Source organism: Saccopteryx bilineata, chromosome 1 (assembly GCF_036850765.1).
Source record: "Saccopteryx bilineata isolate mSacBil1 chromosome 1, mSacBil1_pri_phased_curated, whole genome shotgun sequence".
In the NCBI taxonomy this organism is placed as follows: Eukaryota; Metazoa; Chordata; class Mammalia; order Chiroptera; family Emballonuridae; genus Saccopteryx; species Saccopteryx bilineata.
The window spans coordinates 238,522,139-238,545,050 of NC_089490.1; the positions used below are offsets into that span (position 1 = coordinate 238,522,139).

At 42.0% G+C, this 22,912-nt stretch overlaps 1 protein-coding gene across 2 annotated transcripts in view; it reads left to right on the top strand.

Annotated features, from left to right (window-relative positions):
* CRB1 (crumbs cell polarity complex component 1) overlaps window positions 1-22,912 on the top strand; it is a 99,291-nt gene that overhangs the window by 47,020 nt on the left and 29,359 nt on the right. For both annotated transcript variants that reach the window (XM_066238532.1, XM_066238522.1), the window contains exons 6-10: window positions 7,975-8,931; window positions 14,089-14,636; window positions 16,044-16,209; window positions 17,307-18,213; window positions 20,669-20,797. In XM_066238532.1, the coding sequence (XP_066094629.1) occupies window positions 7,975-8,931; window positions 14,089-14,636; window positions 16,044-16,209; window positions 17,307-18,213; window positions 20,669-20,797 (2,707 nt within the window). The remainder of the gene's footprint in view (window positions 1-7,974; window positions 8,932-14,088; window positions 14,637-16,043; window positions 16,210-17,306; window positions 18,214-20,668; window positions 20,798-22,912) is intronic.

The window sequence follows — 22,912 nt, forward strand, 5'->3', positions numbered from 1 at the left end:
AGTGAAACCGATGGTAGTCCAAAGACAAGAGAAAGAGGGTCAATTCACCCACTTCCTCCCAGCTGGGACCCGGAGAACTGAGCCCGGGGAGGCACCAGTGTGAATATTGCTTGCCTTTACATTTAAGGGAGATACTATTAAGTTTCTGAAGTATAGTCCACAGCCCAGAGGGAGCCAAGTCCATAGGGAAATACCGGAGGGAACACCGAAGCTGACAAAAAATTGAGAGAGCAAAGAGATAGCTTTAAAGACACAAAAGAGGAGCAGCATCTGAAGCTCAGAATGATCTGCTACCAAGGTAACATGACCCCTGCAGTCGCACACACCTAATGGGAGCCATTGCTGGAACACGTGACCTTCCTGACAACTCCTTCCCTGTCTTTATCTGTTAACAGGGCTAGTAGTCACTGAGAGATGAAAAACTGTCAGTGAAGAAGCTAAGTCAGTCTATGTTTATACAGAAACTCCAATACACCAAAAAATTTAAGAAGTCTTGAGAATGTACTAAGAATGCAGTGGAAAAAATTATTTGAACAAAGACAAAACATGGAAGGAAATTTCTTGTTGCATATTTAGTGTGTTGTGTTTATTTTAGAAAGAACATAATGAAATTTAATTGGTTAATCAGCAGCACGTGGTATGATCCATTGTATGTTACAGACTTCGAGTTCTGGCCAAACAGTAATTTTATTTTATTTTATTATATTTTTGTTTGTTTGTTTCTGGCCAAACAGTAATTTTAAGGAAATGTTTTGGTGAAATAGTTTCAGACTTCTAACAAGAAGCCTTGATTAACTTACTTGTTTGTTCTGAAAACTATTATCATTGTTTAGGGATCATTTAAAATGTGAACACAAAACTTGGGTCCCTCAATTGATACATTTAAATGGGTAGATAAAATCTGTATCTATAAAAGAGGTTTCCTCCTTTCAGACTTTCATGAACTTCAGATAAAACATCTTTGAAAACTTGTTGAAATTTTAGACCATTCTGAGGCCCACCATTATCAAAATTACCTGAGATGCTTGTAAAAATGCCAACATCTGGTTTCAACCCTGGTTAACAGGATCAGATAGTCTAGAGATGCATCTTAGTAATATGCATTTTTAAACATATACCCCTACTATTAAAGAGTCACTACTATAAATTCTCTCCCAGAAAAAAAATCAAAAAAATTACAAAATATTTCATATGGTTTCAAGAGATTGATAGACCTATAATGTTCATTCATGAATACTTTAGACATGTATGGATATCAGTTCTAGGACCCTTGCATAAACACTAGAGCTGTTTTCCAATGCACTAAGCTCTTCTACCATGCAGAAAAGAATGAATGTATGTTTCTTTTAATTTTGGAAGCTATAACAGTGTTGTATACACTTCATCAAATATATATACACATTAGACGTACTGTTGTAGAGTTTCCAGTATACAGTACTGTGTTGTCTAATAAGAATACTAGAAAGAAAAGACAGAGAGAGGCATTCATGTGTATAAATCTTATAATACAGTTAGAGGTACAGTCACGTGCTGACTAGTGGTGTTTCAGTCAATAACAAGCTACGTAGACAGCTGTGGTCCCATTAGATAATGGAGCTAAAAATGTCCTGTCACCTAGTGACATCACCGCTGTTGAAGTGTTGTAGTGAAACGCAGTGTGTGTTGTGGTGAAGCTGATGTACAAGATTTATAAAGTCTACCGTCATGCTCGGTCATGTCCTAGACCAGGGGTCCCCAAACTACGGCCCGCGGGCCACATGCGGCCCCCTGAGGCCATTTATCCGGCCCCCACCGCACTTCCAGAAGGGGCACCTCTTTCATTGGTGGTCAGTGAGAGGAGCATAGTTCCCATTGAAATACTGGTCAGTTTGTTGATTTAAATTTACTTGTTCTTTATTTTAAATGTTGTATTTGTTCCCGTTTTGTTTGTTTTTTTACTTTAAAATAAGATATGTGCAGTGTGCATAGGGATTTGTTCATAATTTTTTTTTATAGTCCGGCCCACCAACGGTCTGAGGGACAGTGAACTGGCCCCCCTGTGTAAAAAGTTTGGGGACCCCTGTCCTAGACCTTCACATTCACTCCCTACTCACTCATCACCCACCCAGAGCAACCTCCAGTCCTGCATGGTCACTGACCTCCCTTTTTGGTCAGCACCCTACACAGGCATGCCATCTTTTATCTTCCTACCATCTTTTTACTGCACCTTTTCTGTGCTTAGATACGCTCAAACACACAAACACCGTTGTGTTACAACTGTTGACACTACTCAGTATATTCACGTGCTGTACAGGTTTGTAGCCCAGGAGTAGACCAAGTTAGCCTAGCTGTGCGACATGCTAGAACATCTGGGTTTGTGTAAGTGCACGCTGTGACGTTCTCACAATGACAGAATCGCCTAGCGACGCATTTCTCAGAACATGTTCCCCTCATAATTGGCCCATGATTTCAGTCGATGCTGATGATGTTCGTGGACAGCGCGTGAGTGACAGTGATCAGCAAGGAGTTCCACAGGGGTAAGCACGCACTGAGCTGAACCCTCAAAAAAGCTGGGGTTTTGAATAAGTGGAGAGAAGGAGAGAGCTTTGAATGGGGCCTTCGTTCTTACTCTATTAAAATGTTTATACTGATCATTTATGTCATGGACAGCGGAAAGCTATTCTTAGGGGGTGGGGATTAAGGGGTAAATAAAAGCCAGATTGTAGAGCCTTGAATGTCACGTCTTACCAAGTCAGTCATTTCCTTTCACATTATTTTTGTGGCTGTGCAGAATAGAAATATTAATTAATGGGTGAGAAATGACCGTCAGCACTCCTAACAAACGCAACGCTAATTCTCACCACAGCACAGAAAGCAAACATTACACGAAACAGAAACATGTCCAACCCAATGCCATGCAGATTTTCGTAATTCACCCTAAACCCACTTTCAATCATTCACTTTTGACAGAAAGAGGGAAAAAAAGAAAAACAGAAAAGAGCAGAGTCATTTCTGATGATTTACTGATCAAAGCCAATTAGGACAGTTCTGTTTGAACTGGGTCGAGTTTACCAGAAATTCCTTCTCAAAGTAAAAAAAAAAAACGAGAGTGAGCTTACACAACACTGTATTTCCTTCTTGTTAGTTCGCAAAACAACTAAAGACCACTTACCTCCATCCACAACTTTTGAAGTGCAAAACTCAAGTGAAAACTTAGGAACTGAAATGCAAAGCTTTCTTTTTCTTTCTTTTTTTTTTTTTTTTTTTGCAGTTTTTTGCCTTTCCTGTTTGAAGATCCCAGAATACTTTCCACACAATAGACTGAATCAAATCTTCCTCCGGGCTCCAAATTTTTTTTTTTTTTTTTTTTTTTCATTTTTCTGAAGCTGGAAACAGGGAGAGACAGTCAGACAGACTCCCGCATGCGCCCGACCGGGATCCACCCAGCACGCCCACCAGGGGGCGATGCTCTGCCCATCCTGGGCGTTGCCATGTTGCGACCAGAGCCACTCTAGCGCCTGAGGCAGAGGCCACAGAGCCATCCCCACTGCCCGGGCCATCTTTGCTCCAATGGAGCCTTGGCTGCAGGAGGGGAAGAGAGAGACAGAGAGGAAAGCGCGGCGGAGGGGTGGAGAAGCAAATGGGCGCTTCTCCTGTGTGCCCTGGCCGGGAATCAAACCCGGGTCCTCCGCACGCTAGGCCGACGCTCTACCGCTGAGCCAACCGGCCAGGGCCCGGGCTCCAAATTTTTTATCTGAACAACCGTATGGTTCTGAACTAATGTGAGATCTATAACTTGTGCGTACATGTCTCTTGCATTATAACTTTAAAATTGTGCAGTAATAAACTAGGACAGAGGAATGAATACTAAGGAAACAAGCCCCTGCTGTATGCTGTGCCCATACACCGTCTTCAGACACAAAGACTAAATCACCAGCAGCAACACCATTAGGATTGGGAGTGGCCCACAAGAAAGAACTTCTCATATAACACATATTTATAATTCTTGTAGAAATAATTGTTTTCAATAATTTGTGTGGAAGTATTTCAGAAATATAGTACACTTTTATTTTTATTTTTTGTATTTCTGGAAGAAATGCATTTTTAGGCTTCCAGTGTTACATTCAATTACATTCAATTTTGTATTTCATTGATGAGTTTTGTTATTAATATTGACTGTGTGTTTTTGCAAGGAGGTCTCAATGTAAATGTAATTTGCCCTTATTTTCAATATTTCTAAACTGCCATATATATCGTTCAATATTGAATATTATATATATATATAATTCAATGAACTATACATAATTCAATGTTCAATATTGAACTATATATAATTCTAAACTGCCATATATGTCTCTATTATTTTATGCCAGCTCATTATATTATTTTTCTTGGAGGCGTTATGTCATAGGAAAAAAGAAAAAAAAAACTCACGTGTTAGGCAGACTGGGACACCTATCACAGCGTGGCTCAGTTTCACCACCTGTTGAGTGAAGGTAGCTTTATTATTTATTAAAATGAGCAAAAGGCCACACTGATGAAGGAAGTCCTGGACACAGAGCCTGACACAGACATGGGGCTCAGTCAGTGTGAGCTCTGTCCACTCACGTTACTGTCCAGGACGCAGCTATCATTCCTCACTGCCAAAAATTCACACGGTACCTCCTCCATGCCCTTTCCCTTTGCAAGTTCTGTTCCACTGCACGTTGGGTTCCTCGACCATCAAGTTTAATGGTGAATGAAAGAATAATAAATGATGAACTAGAACCTGAGGAAGGAGCTACTTCACTTGGAAATCTTTCTTTTTAAACATGGAAATTTTTAGAATACCTTTAGAAACTTTTAGAATCTTTCTTTGACTATGTTTGGATAGTTGAGATAGCTCACAGTGACCACTGGGAAAATGAGAAATGGCCTTTTCCACGTTTACACTGCCTACCTATTTGGCAAGTGAGTCTTCTATATTTGTGTCCAAGTAATGTATACCCAAGTTCACTCATTCATTCCACACACATACACATACACATACATGCACACGCACATACAAATTGTTGAAACTATTTTGAATGACGATAATGCTCTGAGAAATTATAGTCATCTATCTTATTCACACAGAAGTAACTGTTTAGTGGACATTATCCTGCCCACTTTATAGAGAAAGTATCTTCACCTTAAAGGAATTACCTATCTGCCCATGTCTCATAGCTAAGTAAGGATCAAAAACAACAGCAGGCTCCCACTGCTCTGCGTGTGTCCTGAACACCTCGCCTGGTCAAATGATCCTGATGTATAAAATCAAATACCGTCACATTTAAGACTAACAGTGTTTAGTCATTCTCTCATAGAGGGTAGAACTGAACTCTGGTGGGACCACACACAAATTACTCTTGCTATGGTCTCAGTCAAGTCTAAGGAAAGTTGCTGTGACATTCTTAATTTCCCTTTCCATTCCCTGCATGGACTTGCAATAGATTTGAAGTTACCAGTATTCCTTAACTACTTATTCACAAAGCAAAACAAACAAACAAAATTAAAAACAAACAAAAAACAGCATTTCCATTGTCGCAAAGAAAAATAGAACCAAGCTCTTATTTTCAACAATGGCAGTTACCAAAAAATGCCAATAGGTATATGGGTTTTCTCCAAACTCATTCTTTCATGATAATAGTGTGTGTGTTTGGCGGATACAGTAACATTCACTGATGTGACTTTAAAAGAGGGGGGGGGGCACTGTGTGTTACGTAGGGAGAAGATCTAAGAATGGAAGTCTGTTGGTAAGCAGCACAGATGGGTCTTACACTAAGCCCCACTGATCCAGCTTGTGGAAGAAGTAAGTCAAAACAAAGTTCTCATGCTCCATCCAGGAGGAAGACATGAACTGAAACCCAACCCCACACTTTGGAAGATGGTGCAGAATCACCAGAAACTCACAGTCAGTCGACTAGGTGTTTGGATAGAGATCTCCTCTTTTTTGTTTGTTGTTGTTGTTTTTTTAAAGAAAAATGCTTGGAGCCAGGATACATGGCTTTCTCATTTTAATGGCAATGCTCATAGGTAACTCCTTCTTTTCTATTACTCATATAAGCTCATTGGTAGCATTGTTTGAATTTTTAAGATGTTTATTTAGCAACTAACATTAATGCTATAATAGGTATTACAACCAAATGCAAATTAAAATGTTTGAGTAAGAGAAAGTTGCTCAAGCAATGAGTAAAACATATATGCATTAAATCCTTGGTCTTTATATATAACTTTTTCTTGGATATCTATTTACCAAAAATAAAGAAAACACCTAAGTTGATCAAACCAGAGAAAGATAAAACTTACTTATCTGTATATGTGTTTGTAAAAATACTTTTCTATCAGATAGTTTATTAACTAGAACTTTAAAAAGAAAGTGAGAATTATAGCAAAAGTCATTTAAATGGCTATGATATTTATATTAAACATAAAGTCAATGTATTTTTATTTATTACTGTAATTTATTCTGATGAAAATACGGGTATACCAGATACTAGAAATTTTCCCTATCAAGATTACTTGAGAAATCTCTCCATGGAATCAGACACTAAACTGAAAGAATTTTATAAAAATAAAATGAAGTGACAGTTTGTAAGTCAATTAAACTGACTTCACAGGAACAGAATAACAGTAAACTTTGAGTAATCCAAGTCCTACTATAAAAATTTGGACACAAATATCCCGTTCATTGTCAACTAAAAAGCCCAATTAAAAAGGCTGAATGACACGGGTAATCTCATAAACATGGCCTAATCCCTTCTCCCCTGACAGCAGGTCTTGTTTCTGCCAAACCGGTCAAAACAGCCAATGAAAGAAGTTTCAATCTCCACATTTTCAGGCTTTTGGGCTCATCAGATAAATATGCGTGACCTTATTTTACATTGAAAGTGTCAACAGAACTGATTTTAACCCCAGGAAAAGCATGAATTACTGTTGACCATTCTACTTTTGCTGTCTCAAGTTGCTTATTTTCTTTAGATTATTCACTTGAATACAAGCTTTCTCTCTTCTTTTGTGTTTTGGGGTTGTTTTTTTGTTTTGTTTTGATTTTTGTATGATGGTAAAATTTAAAACTAGCTTCTCTGTTTACACTGAAAAGAAATACATAATCAAGTTATCAGTAGGTACTTGTGAAATATCTAATGTGTACACGAGAAATTACAAGGTAAACTACAGTAAAGAAAGTATGACCATTTGCACCTGTATGCTGACCGAGAATACATACAAGGGTATAGTAATTGGAAGGACACGAACGGTCTATGCTAGATCCTAACTATCTCCGGGTGGACAACTATAATACCTGTGTAGCCAATCTTCCAGTTTCTGGTTTTCTCTTGCTTCTCTCTTGTGTGTCCCAGCGAAATTGACCTTTACGAAAAGCCTGTTGGTCTCCCATCCAACAGTCACCCATTTTTCTCCACTGCCTTCAGAAAACAAACAAAAAGATAAGTAAAAATGAAATAAAACGATATAAAGTGTGAATTCTCAGACCTTACCCAATCTGGCTCCTTGGAGCCCTTCTGACTTTATTTAAATCCTCCATGCCAACCAGACCTCCAAAGTCACTGTCATCTCTAAACGCCTGGTGCTTTTCCACGAATTTTTGTTTATTCGGTTTTTGTTATGTCTACATAGCTCTTTGTCAATCGGATCCATACATGAAAATATATATTAAATCCTTTATCCTTCCATCAAGCCTTCCCAGACCAGCCCAGTCTGAAGAGGTTCTCTGGGGGCAATTTTTCAAATTGTTGTGAATCTCCAAAAATTTTTCTGATATGTTTATGGAAAAATATTCACATATAAGTAGACCATTGCCTTTCAAACCCTGGTTGTTCAATTATACTATTCAAACCCAGGTTGTCAGTTGTCCTGTTATTCACCCCCAAGATTATACAATACATGAAAATGATGGGAACTGTCTATTTCCGATCTCCACGTGTGTGCTATTAACCAATTCTGTGTTGTCCGCAGGAGTCCACTGTGAGGAAGCCATCGACGAGTGTTCTTCAAGCCCTTGCCAGAATGGCGGCATTTGTGAGAACCTGCTAGGGAATTACACTTGCCATTGCCCATTGGTTAATGATTCTGGAACATTCTATGGAGGAAGCAACTGTTCTGACGTCCTCCCTGGCTGCCCCCATCACCAGTGTCTCAATGACGGACAGTGCATCCTCCACGTCCGGAACAGCCAGCATGGATTCCACTGCCTCTGCCCAGCAGGCTACGCTGGGTCACGGTGCGAGGCTGTCACCACGCTTTCTTTTCAAGGCGATGGTTTCCTGCAGGTCACAGGTGGCTCGAGAACAGCCAGGGGCTCTGTCTGTCGCCTAGCCCTCAGCTTTCAGACTGTTCAGATGGTGGCACTTCTCCTCTTCCGAGGTCACAGGGACATGTTTATGATGCTGGAGCTGCTTGGTGGCTACGTGCATTTAACAGTCCAAGCCAATGACAAGTCCAAGGTGCTCTTGTCTGTTCCCTGTGACACCAGCGACGGAGAGTGGCATTCGGTGGAGGCAAGGTTCACAGAGATGGTGACCCTCACTCTCCTGGACAGCTCTTGTACGGGAACGTGCCACGCAGCAGCCCCGTCCCCACTGGAAAGGCATCAATCCATGTGTGCTGTACACAACTCCTTTCTGGGTGGTCTACCCGAGGGCAGGACCAGCGACGGTGTTGCCCCTCCCGACGTCTACAACCTGCCCTCCACGCCTCCCTTTGCAGGCTGTCTCCAAGACATTCACATCGACTCGACTCTTGTTACCCTGGAGCACAGATCACCTGGTTCGTCTGCCAACGTCAGGGCAGGCTGTGTGAGGAAAGACTGGTGTGGAAGCCAGCCCTGTGCAAACAGGGGACGCTGCCTTAACCTGGGGCTCAGCTACCGGTGTGACTGCCCCAGACCCTACAGAGGCCAGAACTGCCTGACAGGTGAGCAGAGGCTGGGCGGCCAGGGCCGCTGTGCCCCCCAGTGGGGCGGTGACAAACATGGCCAGCCTGCTTTGCCCATATAGGCAACATAATGACTTCTGCAGCTGGTCGCCTACTGGTGGGACAAGAGAAGAGGCTGGTGGTGTGCATTAATTAATTTCGAGTGGATTCGTAGGGCCCCTGGGTTTGACTCATACAGAGGAATAAAAAAGAAGTGGATTAAGTCCAGTCCCCATGGGTTTTCATCTCGGTGTTTACAAAATGCAATGACAATTTGACCAAGTGTGAGCCTCAGAAATTTACTGGAAATCTTCTCTGAAAGAGAAATCATCTTTTCTGTTATTAAGAAATAGTCAATGCCAACTACCAGAACCATGTCTCGGGCACAGTAATTTCCTACTAAATATTTACTGCCTTCCATTTCTTTGTCTGTAATTCTTCCTTGCTCCAAAATCATGCTTAAGTGTAGCACTTAAAAACCACTGGATATATTCTAAGGTATATTTTCCACGGTTTCATTACAGGTATTCTTGGTAGGTGTCTTGAAAAAAGAAAACATGCAAGTAACAAAGTTGAAATTTGGTAGATGCCATAAACAAACTGATCTAATTTCTCTACCTAGTTGCACAGCTTGAAACGTCTTTCGAAATCCTTACTTTCCAACATCGTCTCAAAGATTGCTGTTGATTGTGATCAATCCGTACCTGTTCCTTATATTATTATTATTATTATTATCATCATCATCATAATCATCATCATCATCACCATGCATTGAAAATGTATGAGAGGTAATTGCAGCAGATTGCTTTGAGGTCCCGCTATAATTTACCCCAAGATTTTAGAGTTACCCAAAGTGGGGCAACATCTGGCAAAGAGTCTTCTCTGCTTTAGCTGAAGTAAAATTAAAACCAGTCAGAACGATGGCTGATTCCATGTACAAATGGCTAAGAATTATTGAAAACTATTCACAGGTCTCCACGTTGACCACAATATTCATTACAAATCAGGGACCTGGGTGACAATGAGGTATGGCATCTACTACCCCTGTGTAATATTTTACACAGGATGGCAAGTTGTTTGGTGATTTCTTTTTAAAGGGGAAAAGGGGAAATGATGCCGAGGCAATGTTCACTTTCTGAAGAAAAATGTAATTGACCCAAGGCAATACTTTTACTACATATTTAAAATAACAAACAGATGTTGACTCATTTTGACTGGCTTCCAAAGGCAGTGACCCATGAGGTTAATACTGACCGTGGGGATGCTAACTGTCCTGGTAATTAGATTCGAGAGATGCCGCTCCACTGGGTTTCTGGTTTTCTTTAGTTTATTTCTTCGAACTTGAAAATTCGTGAAGTTTTTAAGCCAAGTCCCTGAATTGGTTACCTACCCCCAGTTCTTCCTTATTTCTTTACTCCTCACTGCTAGACACTGTTTAACCCACGTGAAAATCCTTAGCTTCAAAAAGATATCTTCATAGGAAAAGAGTTCTGTAAAATCATCTCCTTCTGAAAATTCTTAGTTTAAGTTGAAGGAAAATTATATTTTTTCCTATTCTCTCAGTCATGAAGAAAAATATTCTCTGTTTGTTCTTATATGTGAGGAATGTTCGCTGGGAGTTCATTCCCATTATAAAAAGATACTTATGAGCCCTAATGAGAAACTTGCATCTGTCTGTCTTTGTCCATGCTCTTCAACAGGGAGGAGATGTACCAGAAAGTATAAAGGCAAGCTTCCCCCAATTCATGATCTTGGCTCAGTGTTTCCCAGCCGTGATACACACTGCAAGCCACAAGCAGACTGACAGAGAACAGAGAGGGCTGACCACACATGAAAGGCATGGGGACTTGCTCAATTTTTCACATTAATTTTAATATAATCAAGTATCTCCACAACAGGAGTTCTGGAAGGTGTTTCTCAAAGCTTCGTCCCCAGAACTGTCTGTAAGGTTGCCTCAGCATACCTTGTGCTGGTTGTGTATAATAATATGGAGCTTTTTGGATCATGCCCACAAGAATTTTGTCACTGACCTCTTTCTTCTGAAGAATCATTGACCAGTAGAGTCAATTTACATCACTGTTCTCTTCAGTCACCCATCTAAACTTTGAGAATCTTAACCTCTGAAAATGACAGTCTCTTAGGTAGGGGAGGGGCTTCACTCCACAACTGAATATTTTTATACTATTGCTCCTACTGAGTGCAGTGGCCCAAACCCCTGCTCACACACCATCAGGAATGGAGAACTCACACTCCATCTTCCCAGAAATTCCCTCAATGCTGTTCCCTCATATTGACCTAAAATATGACTACTGATAGCCTTCATTGATTGGCAGCATTGTAACTCTTGAAGACATTAGGTCTCTTCTTTTGAGAACATTCAAATATTTGAAGAAGTGTATCTTGTCCAATCCAAGCCATCCCTTCTGCCCCTCTCAGCATACCCAGCTTCTTCTAACATTTTCCTGATGACGTTGTTTTCAGACACTTCATCAGCTGTTTGTTTTGGAAGAAATTTGCTTATCTGGTTCTTAGAGGTGCTTGATGATGCTGAGTGCCTGACATGGGGCTCAGACTTCCCTCCTCCTATGGGGTGTTCCTTTATTTCTCAGCTTGTGTTGTGTCGACGTTTCTGCAGCCACACAATCTGAGTTGTTCTCGCTCCTGGTGCCTCAGTGCCCTGCTTCCCTCCATCCTCAACAATGAGGCCCATTAGGACCGAAGCGGCTGTTATTTCCTCTTCATCTAGTTCATCCTGGTGTCATCCACAGACCATTTAAACTTGTCAAAGGCACTTTTAATTATATTGTCACCCCTATTTGTGACTTATCAACAACACACATGAGAATCATGATGCACATTCAACACACAGTGCTCCTGAGCAAAAGCAAGTCAGAGCTCTGAAAATGTAGCCTTTTGTGCAGAAGGTCTTCAAACACAGAGAGCTGCCTGAGTGGGTTTTACTAAAGTGCAGCTGAATTATGTCTTCCATTCACCCAAATGCCAACTAAACCATGACGACTTTTCAACATGGTAACATAAGCTCTTTTTCTGGGTTAGGATTGGGATGTAAAAACTTGAAGACAGCCCTGGCCGGTTGGCTCAGCGGTAGAGCGTCGGCCTGGTGTGCGGGGGACCCGGGTTCGATTCCCGGCCAGGGCACATAGGAGAAGTGCCCATTTGCTTCTCCACCCCCACCCCCTCCTTCCTCTCTGTCTCTCTCTTCCCCTCCCGCAGCCAAGGCTCCATTGGAGCAAGGATGGCCCGGGCGCTGGGGATGGCTCCTTGGCCTCTGCCCCAGGCGCTAGAGTGGCTCTGGTCACTGCAGAGCGATGCCCCGAAAGGGCAGAGCATCGCCCCCTGGTGGGCAGAGCGTCGCCCCTGGTGGGCGTGCCGGGTGGATCCCGGTCGGGCGCATGCAGGAGTCTGTCTGACTGTCTCTCCCCATTTCCAGCTTCAGAAAAACAAAACAAAACAAAAAAAAAAACAAAAAAAAAAAAACTTGAAGACAGTGTTATCTTTAAGAGAATACCCTTGTCAAGTTTGTTAGTAATTTCTAGATTGCAAAATTCAATGGTCCATCTTCAGTCCTCATCTTACTTGACTTCCCAGCAACGGTGAACAGAGTAGATAGACCACGTCTTCTTCCTGAAAACTCTTCACTCACTAGGTTTATGGGACCTTGCTCTCCCTTGGTCCTTCTATGACACTGGCTCCTTTCTAATTCTCTTCTTTACTTCCAAATGTCAAGTGCTTAAGAGCTCTGTCCCTGAACCTCTTCTTTTCTCTCTATATGGTCACTCCTTGGGGATCTCACCCAGTGTTATGATTTCAGTACTATATCAAAAAATACCATAGAGGTTTTTTTTTTTTGGTTACACATTTCCAACTGGATATCTCATATGGTATCTCAAATTTAATATAGACTCTTGCTTTCCCCCAAAAGCCATTTCTCCTTTATCTGTCCCCATCTCTATGATGAGAAACTCCATGCTTCTTGTTGCTTGGGCCAAAAATCTTGCAGATAAACTTGCCCCCAGGAAATTCTACTGGTCCCATCTTCAAAATATTTCCAAAATTTGAGCACTTCTTGGTATCTTCATCATCCCCACTGCTCTGAGCTACCATTGTTTCTTTTTTTAATCTCTGCAATACTATCTCTTTCTTTGGGTTTTTTTCAAATATTACCTTCTTGAAGAGTTCTTCCCTGGCTACTTCATTTATGACGACAACTCCATGCCTATCCCCTGTTCTCCCTGTTCTGTTTCTCTGCTTGACTTATTCTATTCCAATGGACCTATCACCAGCTCACAGAGAGTTTGCATCTTGACCTGTGTCTGGTCAGTCTAGTCTGGAATATAAACCTGTAAGAACAGAAGCTTTTGTTATTACTCTATCATCAATGCTCTTGAAAGTCAGGGTTCACTTTTTCTCACTTTCAAGAGTTTTCTTGTGGTGACACAACATTGACAATATTGCCATGTCAGTCAGTGCATTATAAACTTCTCTGACCACAGGAAACACTGGTGACTGCAGTACCCAGCTTTGCCATTTCTCTGCCCCCCACGCTTGTTCTTCTCCCAAGCAGGACCACAGAAGGATGACTCTTCTTCCTTTGTCTAACTGCTTTCCCTCATTCTAATTAGGTGTATTACCCTAAAAGAGGATTTGCTCACTGAATTCTGGACTTCTGTCCTTTATAGGGATAATTAGGTTTAATGACGTTTGGTTGAGCATGTCCTCCAATAGCAAAAATGGTGACTACCTGAATACTCTGCTTGCAGATTTTGAAGGACAAGCTCTCGCCCTCCGCCCCCACTTTCTTCCACTGAGTTTGAATAAAGTAGAATCCGACATTCCAGCTTTAAGTCTCACCTTTTTACGGTAGCGATGAAGTGGTTTCTACAGTTATCTGCTTTCTCTTTTCTGATTAGCAGGTCACAACTATATTCTATAAACCAAAATGTAGATCTTTTCAGAATAATGTAGACTCAAAGGGACAGAAAATCAGGCCACACTGTAATGCTATTGAAGACGACTTCCTGAACTTTTAAAAATATATGTTTGTATATGTGTATGTATTTCATCTTCTTCCTCTTCTTACTTGTGATTCTTACAATTTTTTTTCTTTGTTTCTCCTCTTCTATTTTGACATTGAAGAGTTTGTAGCAGGCAGATTTGGCCAAGAGGACTCCACTGGATATGCTGCTTTTAATCTTGATAGGAGTTATGGCGAGAACATCACCCTCTCAATGTTTGTGAGGACACACCGACCATCAGGCTTGGTGATAGCTCTGGGGAACAGCACTCATCAATACATCTGTGTGTGGCTAGACCACGGCAGGCTAGCGATGCAAAGCCTAGGGTCCTCTAAAGTGGGAGTAAACCTCATTCTTAGCAACGGGAAGGTCCACTTAATAGCTCTGAAAATCAAGACAAATAGAATTGAACTGCATCAATCTTCACGAAACCTAGGATTTATTTCTGCTCCTACGTGGAAAATCCAAAGAGGAGATGTCATCTACATTGGTGGCCTGCCTGACAGACAGGAGACAGACGTTTATGGTGGGTTCTTCAAAGGCTGTATCCAAGACCTAAGATTAGACAACCAAAATCTGGAATTCTTCCCAAATTCAACAAACAATGCACCCCACAATCCAACTCTTGTCAATGTTATCCAAGGTTGCCCTGGAGACAACATGTGCAAGGTACGATTCTGCATACCAATGGTGTCCATGTTGTATGCTGAAGCTTTATTTTATTAAATAGGAAACATCATAACCCTTCTTTGTCTTTGAAAATGATGTTTCTGATCCCCCAGCATAGACTAGTATCATCAATATTTTCCCAGCCAGAATGCAGGATTTATATGAAGCCATAACCTTGACCTTCCAGGCATTATGGTCTATTTAATCAACCATCTACATACTGACTACTGACCCTATCCCCGCAACAACCAAGTTACCTAAGAATAATTGTATTTTATTTCCCAAATTCTTAATGGTATCTCAGTTTTAACTGAATTCACTCTTTTGGGAAGAAGCAGTTGAGTTTATCTTAAGTGCTCAACTACCCATGTCTTGAACTTCTATTACATCAACAAGTTAAAAAAAACTTGAGAGGTAACTTCCTTCTGGGAGAATTGGATTTGAAATTCTCTCAAATAGAATTTCTCAGAGCCCATCTCTCACTCTCTATATTTTATATGCTCTTCTAAAAGCTACTTAACTATGTGAATTTGTCATCTCTGCATAAGCTTCCAACAGAAAAGAAGCAAACACATTTATATCTGGTGAACATTTATTGAGCTCGGACCATAGTCATGGACTGAGCTTGCTTTTAACTATATACAAAAATGAGTCATTGCAACATATTCCCATAGGAACATGTGCAAAATGCCAGGCATTATTTTACATGGATCTGTCCATTTAATTCTGTTGAAAGACTACTGTGCAGAGCAGGCATTATTATCCTCATTTACGTTATTCACAGATAAGGACACTGAAGTTTATAAAAGGTTATGTGACTAACCTAAATCACATTAATAGTGGATCTCGGATAAATACAGTCTGAGCCATCAGAAATTCCTTTTAAAAACTCTCATTGGCAATCGTGTGAGAAACCTGTGAGAATAATAATAGTAGTATGTCCCTGATTTGGAGGCAGAGCAGCCGTCCTGAGCCCCGAAGGATCCAGGGACCAAGCTTCCCCACTTGGCTTCTTGATAGCTTCTTAGGTTCCTCATTGATGAAGACAGGAGTAACGATCTCTACCTCAAATTATAATGAGTGCCAATGAAAATGATTTATAAATTACAGAGAAAGCTATTAAACCTTTTATAATTCTCAAGTTGTTGGAGATCAATTTTAAACATTTTTTTCTCTCATTCTGTATCTACCTATCCAGTTCTATGTTTTCTCTCTCTCTCTTTTTCTCTGAAAAAAAAAAAAAAGTTGGCAATGGTCGCAGTTTCATTTTAACCTGTAGATAGAAAAAGTGTAAAATGCAAATTCGTAGGAAATTAGCATCTAGAACAAACAGACACAGGGCTCTCCCTCAACCTTTCCTTGTTTACTGTCAGTGCATTTGATGCTGTTGGTTTCTTTTCTGCTCAGTCCAACCCCTGTCACAATGGAGGCATCTGCTATACCCTGTGGGATGACTTCTCGTGCTCCTGCCCTGCAAACACCGTGGGGAAGGCCTGTGAGCAAGTCCAGTGGTGTGAACACGACCCCTGCCCCGATGGAGCCCAGTGCCAGTTGGTGCCTCAAGGATTTGAATGTAGGTGAAGTTCAATCTTATCATTCATCCAATTAAGTTGGGTGTTTCTGTTGTTCCACGAGTCAGTGCAGAAATAGAATGCAGGCAACAAAAGCAGCTTATGGAAGAAACTGGTGGGGGGGGGGCTGTTTTCCCCACTATGAGTAGAATCATAAACCTAGTAGGAGTGATTTCATAGGCCAGGCGAACCTTATGGGTTTCTGGGGTTTTTTTGGTCATAGTAATACCAAACCTGGGTCCTTGATCACTTCAAGCTAATTTCTGAAGAAAGAATTCACCAGGTCATATTTGGCTTTGCTTTTCTTGTTGCTGAGAAGACAGAGCAAAGATGCTGGTTACCACACTATTTCTTCACTGAGGCCTTGGGAAACTCACACAGTCTCCACAATTTGAAGCTTCCTTTGCAAAATAAGGGTGAAATATCTGCTTTATGTGTAGATGAAGTGTGCGTGTATGTGTGATGATTATACGACCGTACATGTGGAAAACCAAAGGCACTAGGTACGCAGGTAATGTTTGTCCCATGAAACTACGATGTAGGCACATTCTTGGAGTTTGCCAGGTAGGTCACTTGGAACTGACTTTTAACTGCTCACTCATCATCTTCATCACAAACCAGACTCCACGGTTAACTTACTGTGTCACCATAGCCAGATGTAGGCTTTCTTTGTACTAGACTTTGTTATGTATAACATGAATAATCAAGGCTTTACTTGGGGGAGCAAATGTAAAAATAAATACGGAGATGTACTTGGATTTCAACGGAGAAGAAACATCTGCTTTGGGATTTGATACCAGACCATCCGGGTTTGCCATTGTGGCTTGATAATTTATTAGCTGCACAGCCATGAAACAGTTACTGAGCTTCTGAAGGTCTCAATTTATCCTATAACATAGGGATGGTGATTCATAATAAGCCTGTATTCAAGAATTCTGTATCAGAAATAATATAAAGGCGCCTAGCACAGGGCCCGGCACATATCAGACAATCAAGATATGATGGAAATGTCAGGAAGATCAGTGATATTCATAAAGGGAGTTAGGCAAACATTAGAGATTTGATTAAGCTGCTGATTGGCCCTGCCTCCTCTCTCTAGGTGTCGCAGATGCGGTTTTCACCGGGCAAAGCGGTGCAATACTATTCCGGAACAGAGGGAACATGAGCAGAGACCTCACCAACCTCACGTTTGGTTTCAGAACACAGGATGCCAACGCCACCATCTTGTATGCAGAGAAGGAGCCTGCATTCCTTCATGTTGGCATTCGAGATTCCAGATTATTCTTTCAGTTGCAAAGTGGCAACACTTTCCACGTGCTGAGTCTGACAAGTGCCAAGGCTGTGGATGACGGCGGGTGGCATCACGTGACCCTTGCCATGACAGACCCACTGGCCCAGGTGTCTGGGTGGCAAATGGAAGTAGACAATCCAGCACCTTTTGTGACCAGTGCAGTGTCTGCTGGAAGCCTCAACTTTCTGAAGGAGAACACGGACATTTCCGTGGGTGGCCGAGCAGTTGACAACCTGCCAGGCCTGCGGGGGTGTCTCAGCACAATGGAAATCAGTGGCATTTATCTCTCTTACTTTGAAAACAGTGAAGGCTTTCTGGCTAAGCCTCAGGAAGAGCAGTTTCTAAAAATCTCACCCAATTCAGTGGTGACCGGCTGTCTGAAGTTCAACGCCTGCCACTCCAACCCTTGTCAGCATGGAGGAAGCTGCGAAGACATCTATAACTCATACCACTGTTCCTGTGCCTTAGGATGGTCAGGGACACACTGTGAACGCAACATCAATGAATGCTTTTCAGGCCCCTGTATCCATGGCAACTGCTCCGACGGGGTTGCAGCCTATCTCTGCAGGTGTGAGCCAGGATACACAGGTGTGAACTGTGAAGTGGGCATAGACCATTGCCAGCATCACCAGTGTACCAATGGGGCCACCTGCATCAGTGACATGGATGGCTACTCTTGCCTCTGTCCTAGAAATGTCACAGGAAAATTTTGCAGGTGAGCATGGAGTTTGTACAAAGCTCAGTCTTTGGAGCCCTGCTCTGCATTTGCCTTGTTAAGTTGGAGAGTGTCCTCCCCAGTACGCATGTTTCATAGGCTGTGCTGAACAGGACTACCATGGGTCATTTCCCCCACAGTCTGCATGTGGACAGACAGGATCGCACCTGCAGGGATGTTCTGTAAGGAAGTGATAGTGTTTGGATCTTACTCTGGGCAGTGTGTTTTCTCAGTCCTCTTTGTTAGACTATTTCTCACGACCTCAAGTCCTAGAGTCTGACAGACTTAGGGGGTCTCAGGAAACAAACACATTTAGGATACATGCACAAGCTGAGATTTAGCACTGGTGCAAGAAGCATGAGTCCTACTTTTCAAACAGTGTCTTTGGTTATTTTGGGCAGGTAGATCTTGTAAACTCATCAAAAGGAGACTACAGTTTCAAAAAGATGGAACCATAATTCGCAGATAAATATAAATGAACATGTGTGATAACTGTATCCAACTCATTAATTTAATTAGGGAAACATTAAGATATAAAAACCAGTCAACTAACTGACCTGGAACACTGAGGTTGCCTTTTTGAAACCCTGGGCTTGCCTGGTCAAGGTTCATATGGGAGTTGATGCTTCCTGCTCCTCCGCCCTTCTCTCTCTCTCCTCTCTAAAATAAATAAAATCTTAAAAATAAAAGTCAAAGGACAATCTAATTGTATATATGTATATGTTTAAAATTGCATATCTACTACATATCTTTTAAATATTTCTATCATAAATACATAATATGTTACTGCCCATTTCAAAGTATTCCACAATTTTTTTTCTAAAACCACAAAAGCAGCACTTTTCTCCTTACACTACAAATGCAGCAAGCGCCTCCGTTTCAAGTTACATAAACAGAAATGAAAATGAACATGTTCTTGCTAAGTCACACTACTTCAATACTTCAATATTTCCACTCAAGCAGAGTTTGTTATTGCTTTTATAACTCATACAGCTTCAAGATTCACTAAACAACTGAGTCCTTATGGGGAGGAGAGAGCATGGTTATTAACAAGGAAGACATTCGCAGACTTCAATTGGCACACCTGGGGTGGTTGGCAGCTTGCACACATTACAGTCATTCAGAGGGGGTACCTTGCTTTGATGAATCTCCTGGCTGATGTACCAAGTAGCCGTGGCCATGAGAAGATGTATTATTTCCATAAGGCTTATTGTTGTGTTCCGCCGGTGGAGGGAAGGTGCCATGTTAGGGGCTATGTGTTGACGTTCCAGGAAGATGTCATTTCTCATGAGTTCACCCACTCACTTGCCACCTGGGAGACTGACTATTTAAAAGCCAGAGACATTCAGGATCAAAATTAATAGTATGGCCAGGGTGACTTTGGATAAGTAAAATAAACATATACGCCCCAGTCACTAGTTCTTTAGTATTTTTTTTTCCGCCTAATTCATCAAAGTCAAGTTCTCAAAGATTAAAGTTCTCAAAAGTACCTTCTAATGAGATTCAGAAATTGTCTGTTAAATGTCAGATGTATACAGAGCTCCCTATTTGCATTGCTAATTGACCTCTTTCAAAGCTGGTTGACATTTTTGGCTCTTTTGAAAAGTGCTCATGATATTTCCATTTTAAAGGGGAATTGATTAGCTCTTATGGGAAGAGACACACTTATCACCGTCTAAGTCTCTCCATATTAGCTGCTGTACCCACAAAAGAAGATTCAATTCATCTGGTATTTCCTGAATATTATTTATGCATCAGATGCCCTCGGCACCCACCCCAAAACCTTTTTAATCAGTCCCCTTCATACCCCTGGATGTTGTCTTGTGATCAAGTTCTGCTTAGCTTCTGACCTTTTGTTCTGCCTTATGTAAGGGTTCATCCCTACATCCATCTTTGTTACACAAAAGAGCCCCCTCGCTCTGAATTGGCATGTTGTTATCCCTGAGTGCTATTCACAAACCTGCTGGACAGCATTTGGCTTCCGTTCAGCTAAGCTATGAATGACTAGAGAGGGAGCAGCAGGTGCCGGCCAGGCCACTAGAGTCCGGTCCTGAAAAACCAGCAGAAATCACACGGCCGCTCAGCACCAGAGAGCGGGCCTGCCTCCCCTGGCCTTTGTAAGGATGCCCTTTTCCTACGGCCTGGGTTGACATATCAGCAAAGCAGCAGCCTGTCTAGCTCTTAGCTGCCACCCATGGCACAAGTCTGATGTCACCAAAGGAAACTGCCGACGTGGAAGGCGTGCCCCTGGCTTGTGGCCGCGCCCTCCAGAGCTCCATGGAGAAAATGCTTCCCAGACCACACAGCACAATTAAGCATTTGCAGCTCAGCTGGCCTGAGAACTTAATGACTTTGGCACGGGCTACATATATAAACCCCTCCACCCCCCAAAAAAGTGTTTTTGAATGAAACATACAAGATGAACAGCTGTGGCTGTAGACTTTTATCTCTGCAGGCACACCAGATTACCCTCGACAGTCTGCGGGAACGAGAAAACAAATCGCACTTGCTACAACGGGGGCAGCTGCATGGAGTCAGGGGGCGAAGCCACATGTGCGTGCTGGCCGGGTTTCACCGGGGAACGGTGAGTGCCAGCCTGGCCTCGAGGAGGGTGCTGGGCGGGAGGGCGCGGCCATCCAGACCCTATGTCTCCTCTTAACTTGTTAATCTCAGTTCCCAGAGAAAAAGCTTGGCTGAAACAGGTCCAGCTAGAGCCAAACCATTAGAAAAAGAAGAAAAATGACAGTGTAGGTCAAAGGCAAAGAACACGTGATTAGCTGAGACTTCACACAGGGAAGCATACTTTTGGAAAATGGAAAATGTGCTATTTTTCTTTTTTGTTTGTCCTTCTGGATTCCCGGTTCCCACTAACTCGAACACGCCATGCTAGTTGTGGTTACTGTGCAAGTAAAATTAAATATACCTAAAAGGTTGCCTCATAGAATAACCTGGAACCCTAAAAGTATATACGTTTGATCCAAGAACAACACAGGTTTGAACTGTGCAGTCCCCTTATATGCAGATTTCTTTATAGTATAGTCAACGTAGTTTCTCTTCCTCATGATTTTCTTAATAACGTTTTCGTTTCTCCAGCTTACTTTATTGTAAGAATGCAGGACATAACATATGAACTATGTGCTAGTCCTCTGTTTGTTATTGGTAAGTGTCCCAGTCCACAGTAGGCTATGAGTGCAGTTGACCCTCTGCATCCACAGATCCCCAAATCCCCAGCTGCAGACTGAAAACAGTATTTTATGTCCCAACTTTTTTTCCTTTTTATTATTAGCCACAGATATTTACTTTGTGTGTCTGCGTGTGTGTGTGTGTGTGTGTATGTGTGCGCCTTATACAGACACACATGCAGGAACAAGTAAATTGTTCTTGGTTTGTGCATCTGACTAAGGTGAAGAAATGTACACTTCAAAGAGGGAAAAATTAGTGTACCTGTTGGTACGGAAACACCATTCAATCTTTCAGAGTTTCAGATGCTGGCTAGCAATTTTGATAAAGTAATTCCTTTGTGATATTATTAGTGGAGGCATCTCCTGTCATCATGACGATGCAGCTCTTTCTCCGTTTTTACAAAGCAGCAGAAAATCGAGGATACACTTGCATTGTACCCCTGAACACTCGATACTAGTCTAGTCCTTGCTTTCTGCACTTGGCAGAAGTACTCGCTAGGGAGCGGGGTAACTCTGGGCAGTCTCCCAGGGCCCAGGGCGTGTGACTCCCATAGCACCCAGAAACATTGCAAAGCTCTCCCCTGACAAATTGCCTCCTTTTCTGTCTGGTTCAACCTGAATCTTCCTAGGGGCACCTGGCAGGTTGGAAATGATGGACAGTGTGAACACCCTGGACCCCCAGGACACAGAGCACTTAGCGGGCTCCTTCCCCTTTGTCCAGTTTTGCTCAGACCTAATCAGAAGACCTTCCTTCCAGCCCAGACGCTTAAGCCAAGAAAGGATAAGGACATGTCTCAGCGATGCTTTGGCATCCAGTGGGATAAGAAGCTGTTTTTTTTCTGGGAAGAAGCCTCTTTTTTTTTCTTTTTATCTTGGCCCGGCCCTGCCAGCCACCACATCCCTTGCAGTTTGAGCCTGGCTCCTTTCCTGTCAATGGCCCATGCAGTGCATGCAAGGTTTACATTTTGGAGATGGAGAATTAGACATGATTTACACCAAGCGTCAACACTGAAAGAACACTTCCAATGACCTTAGAACTGGTATCACTTGCTTTGGAATATTTGGCTTTTGAAAGTTCTTCCATCCGAACATTCACACATTACACTTAACTACGAATCCCAGATTGGTTGAACTTAAAATAGCCCTAGAATGAGTGAAATCTTCTAATGATCTACTTTTGCTTTTTGATAAAATACAGGAGTGCAAAGGAAAAGAATTCAAGCTCACCAACCCAACATTTTTTTTTCTGTTTTCAATAAGCTTTTTCCCCTTAGCCTTGGGGCACATTGCATAGAATCCTGACAGTTTGAGGGTAGGTCTGCTGTCTAGATGCCCGGCTGGAAAACTCAGCCTCACTCTTATGGCTCTTTGGGGTGCCCCAATAAACTGACCTTCCATTAGGTGGCAAAGAAACTAATACCGTGGGAGGAGAAATTGTTTTTTTCATGGCTCAGTTTCATCTCTAATGAATGTGTGTGTGTACGTGTGTACAACAGTTGCTATTAAACTCAAAATGC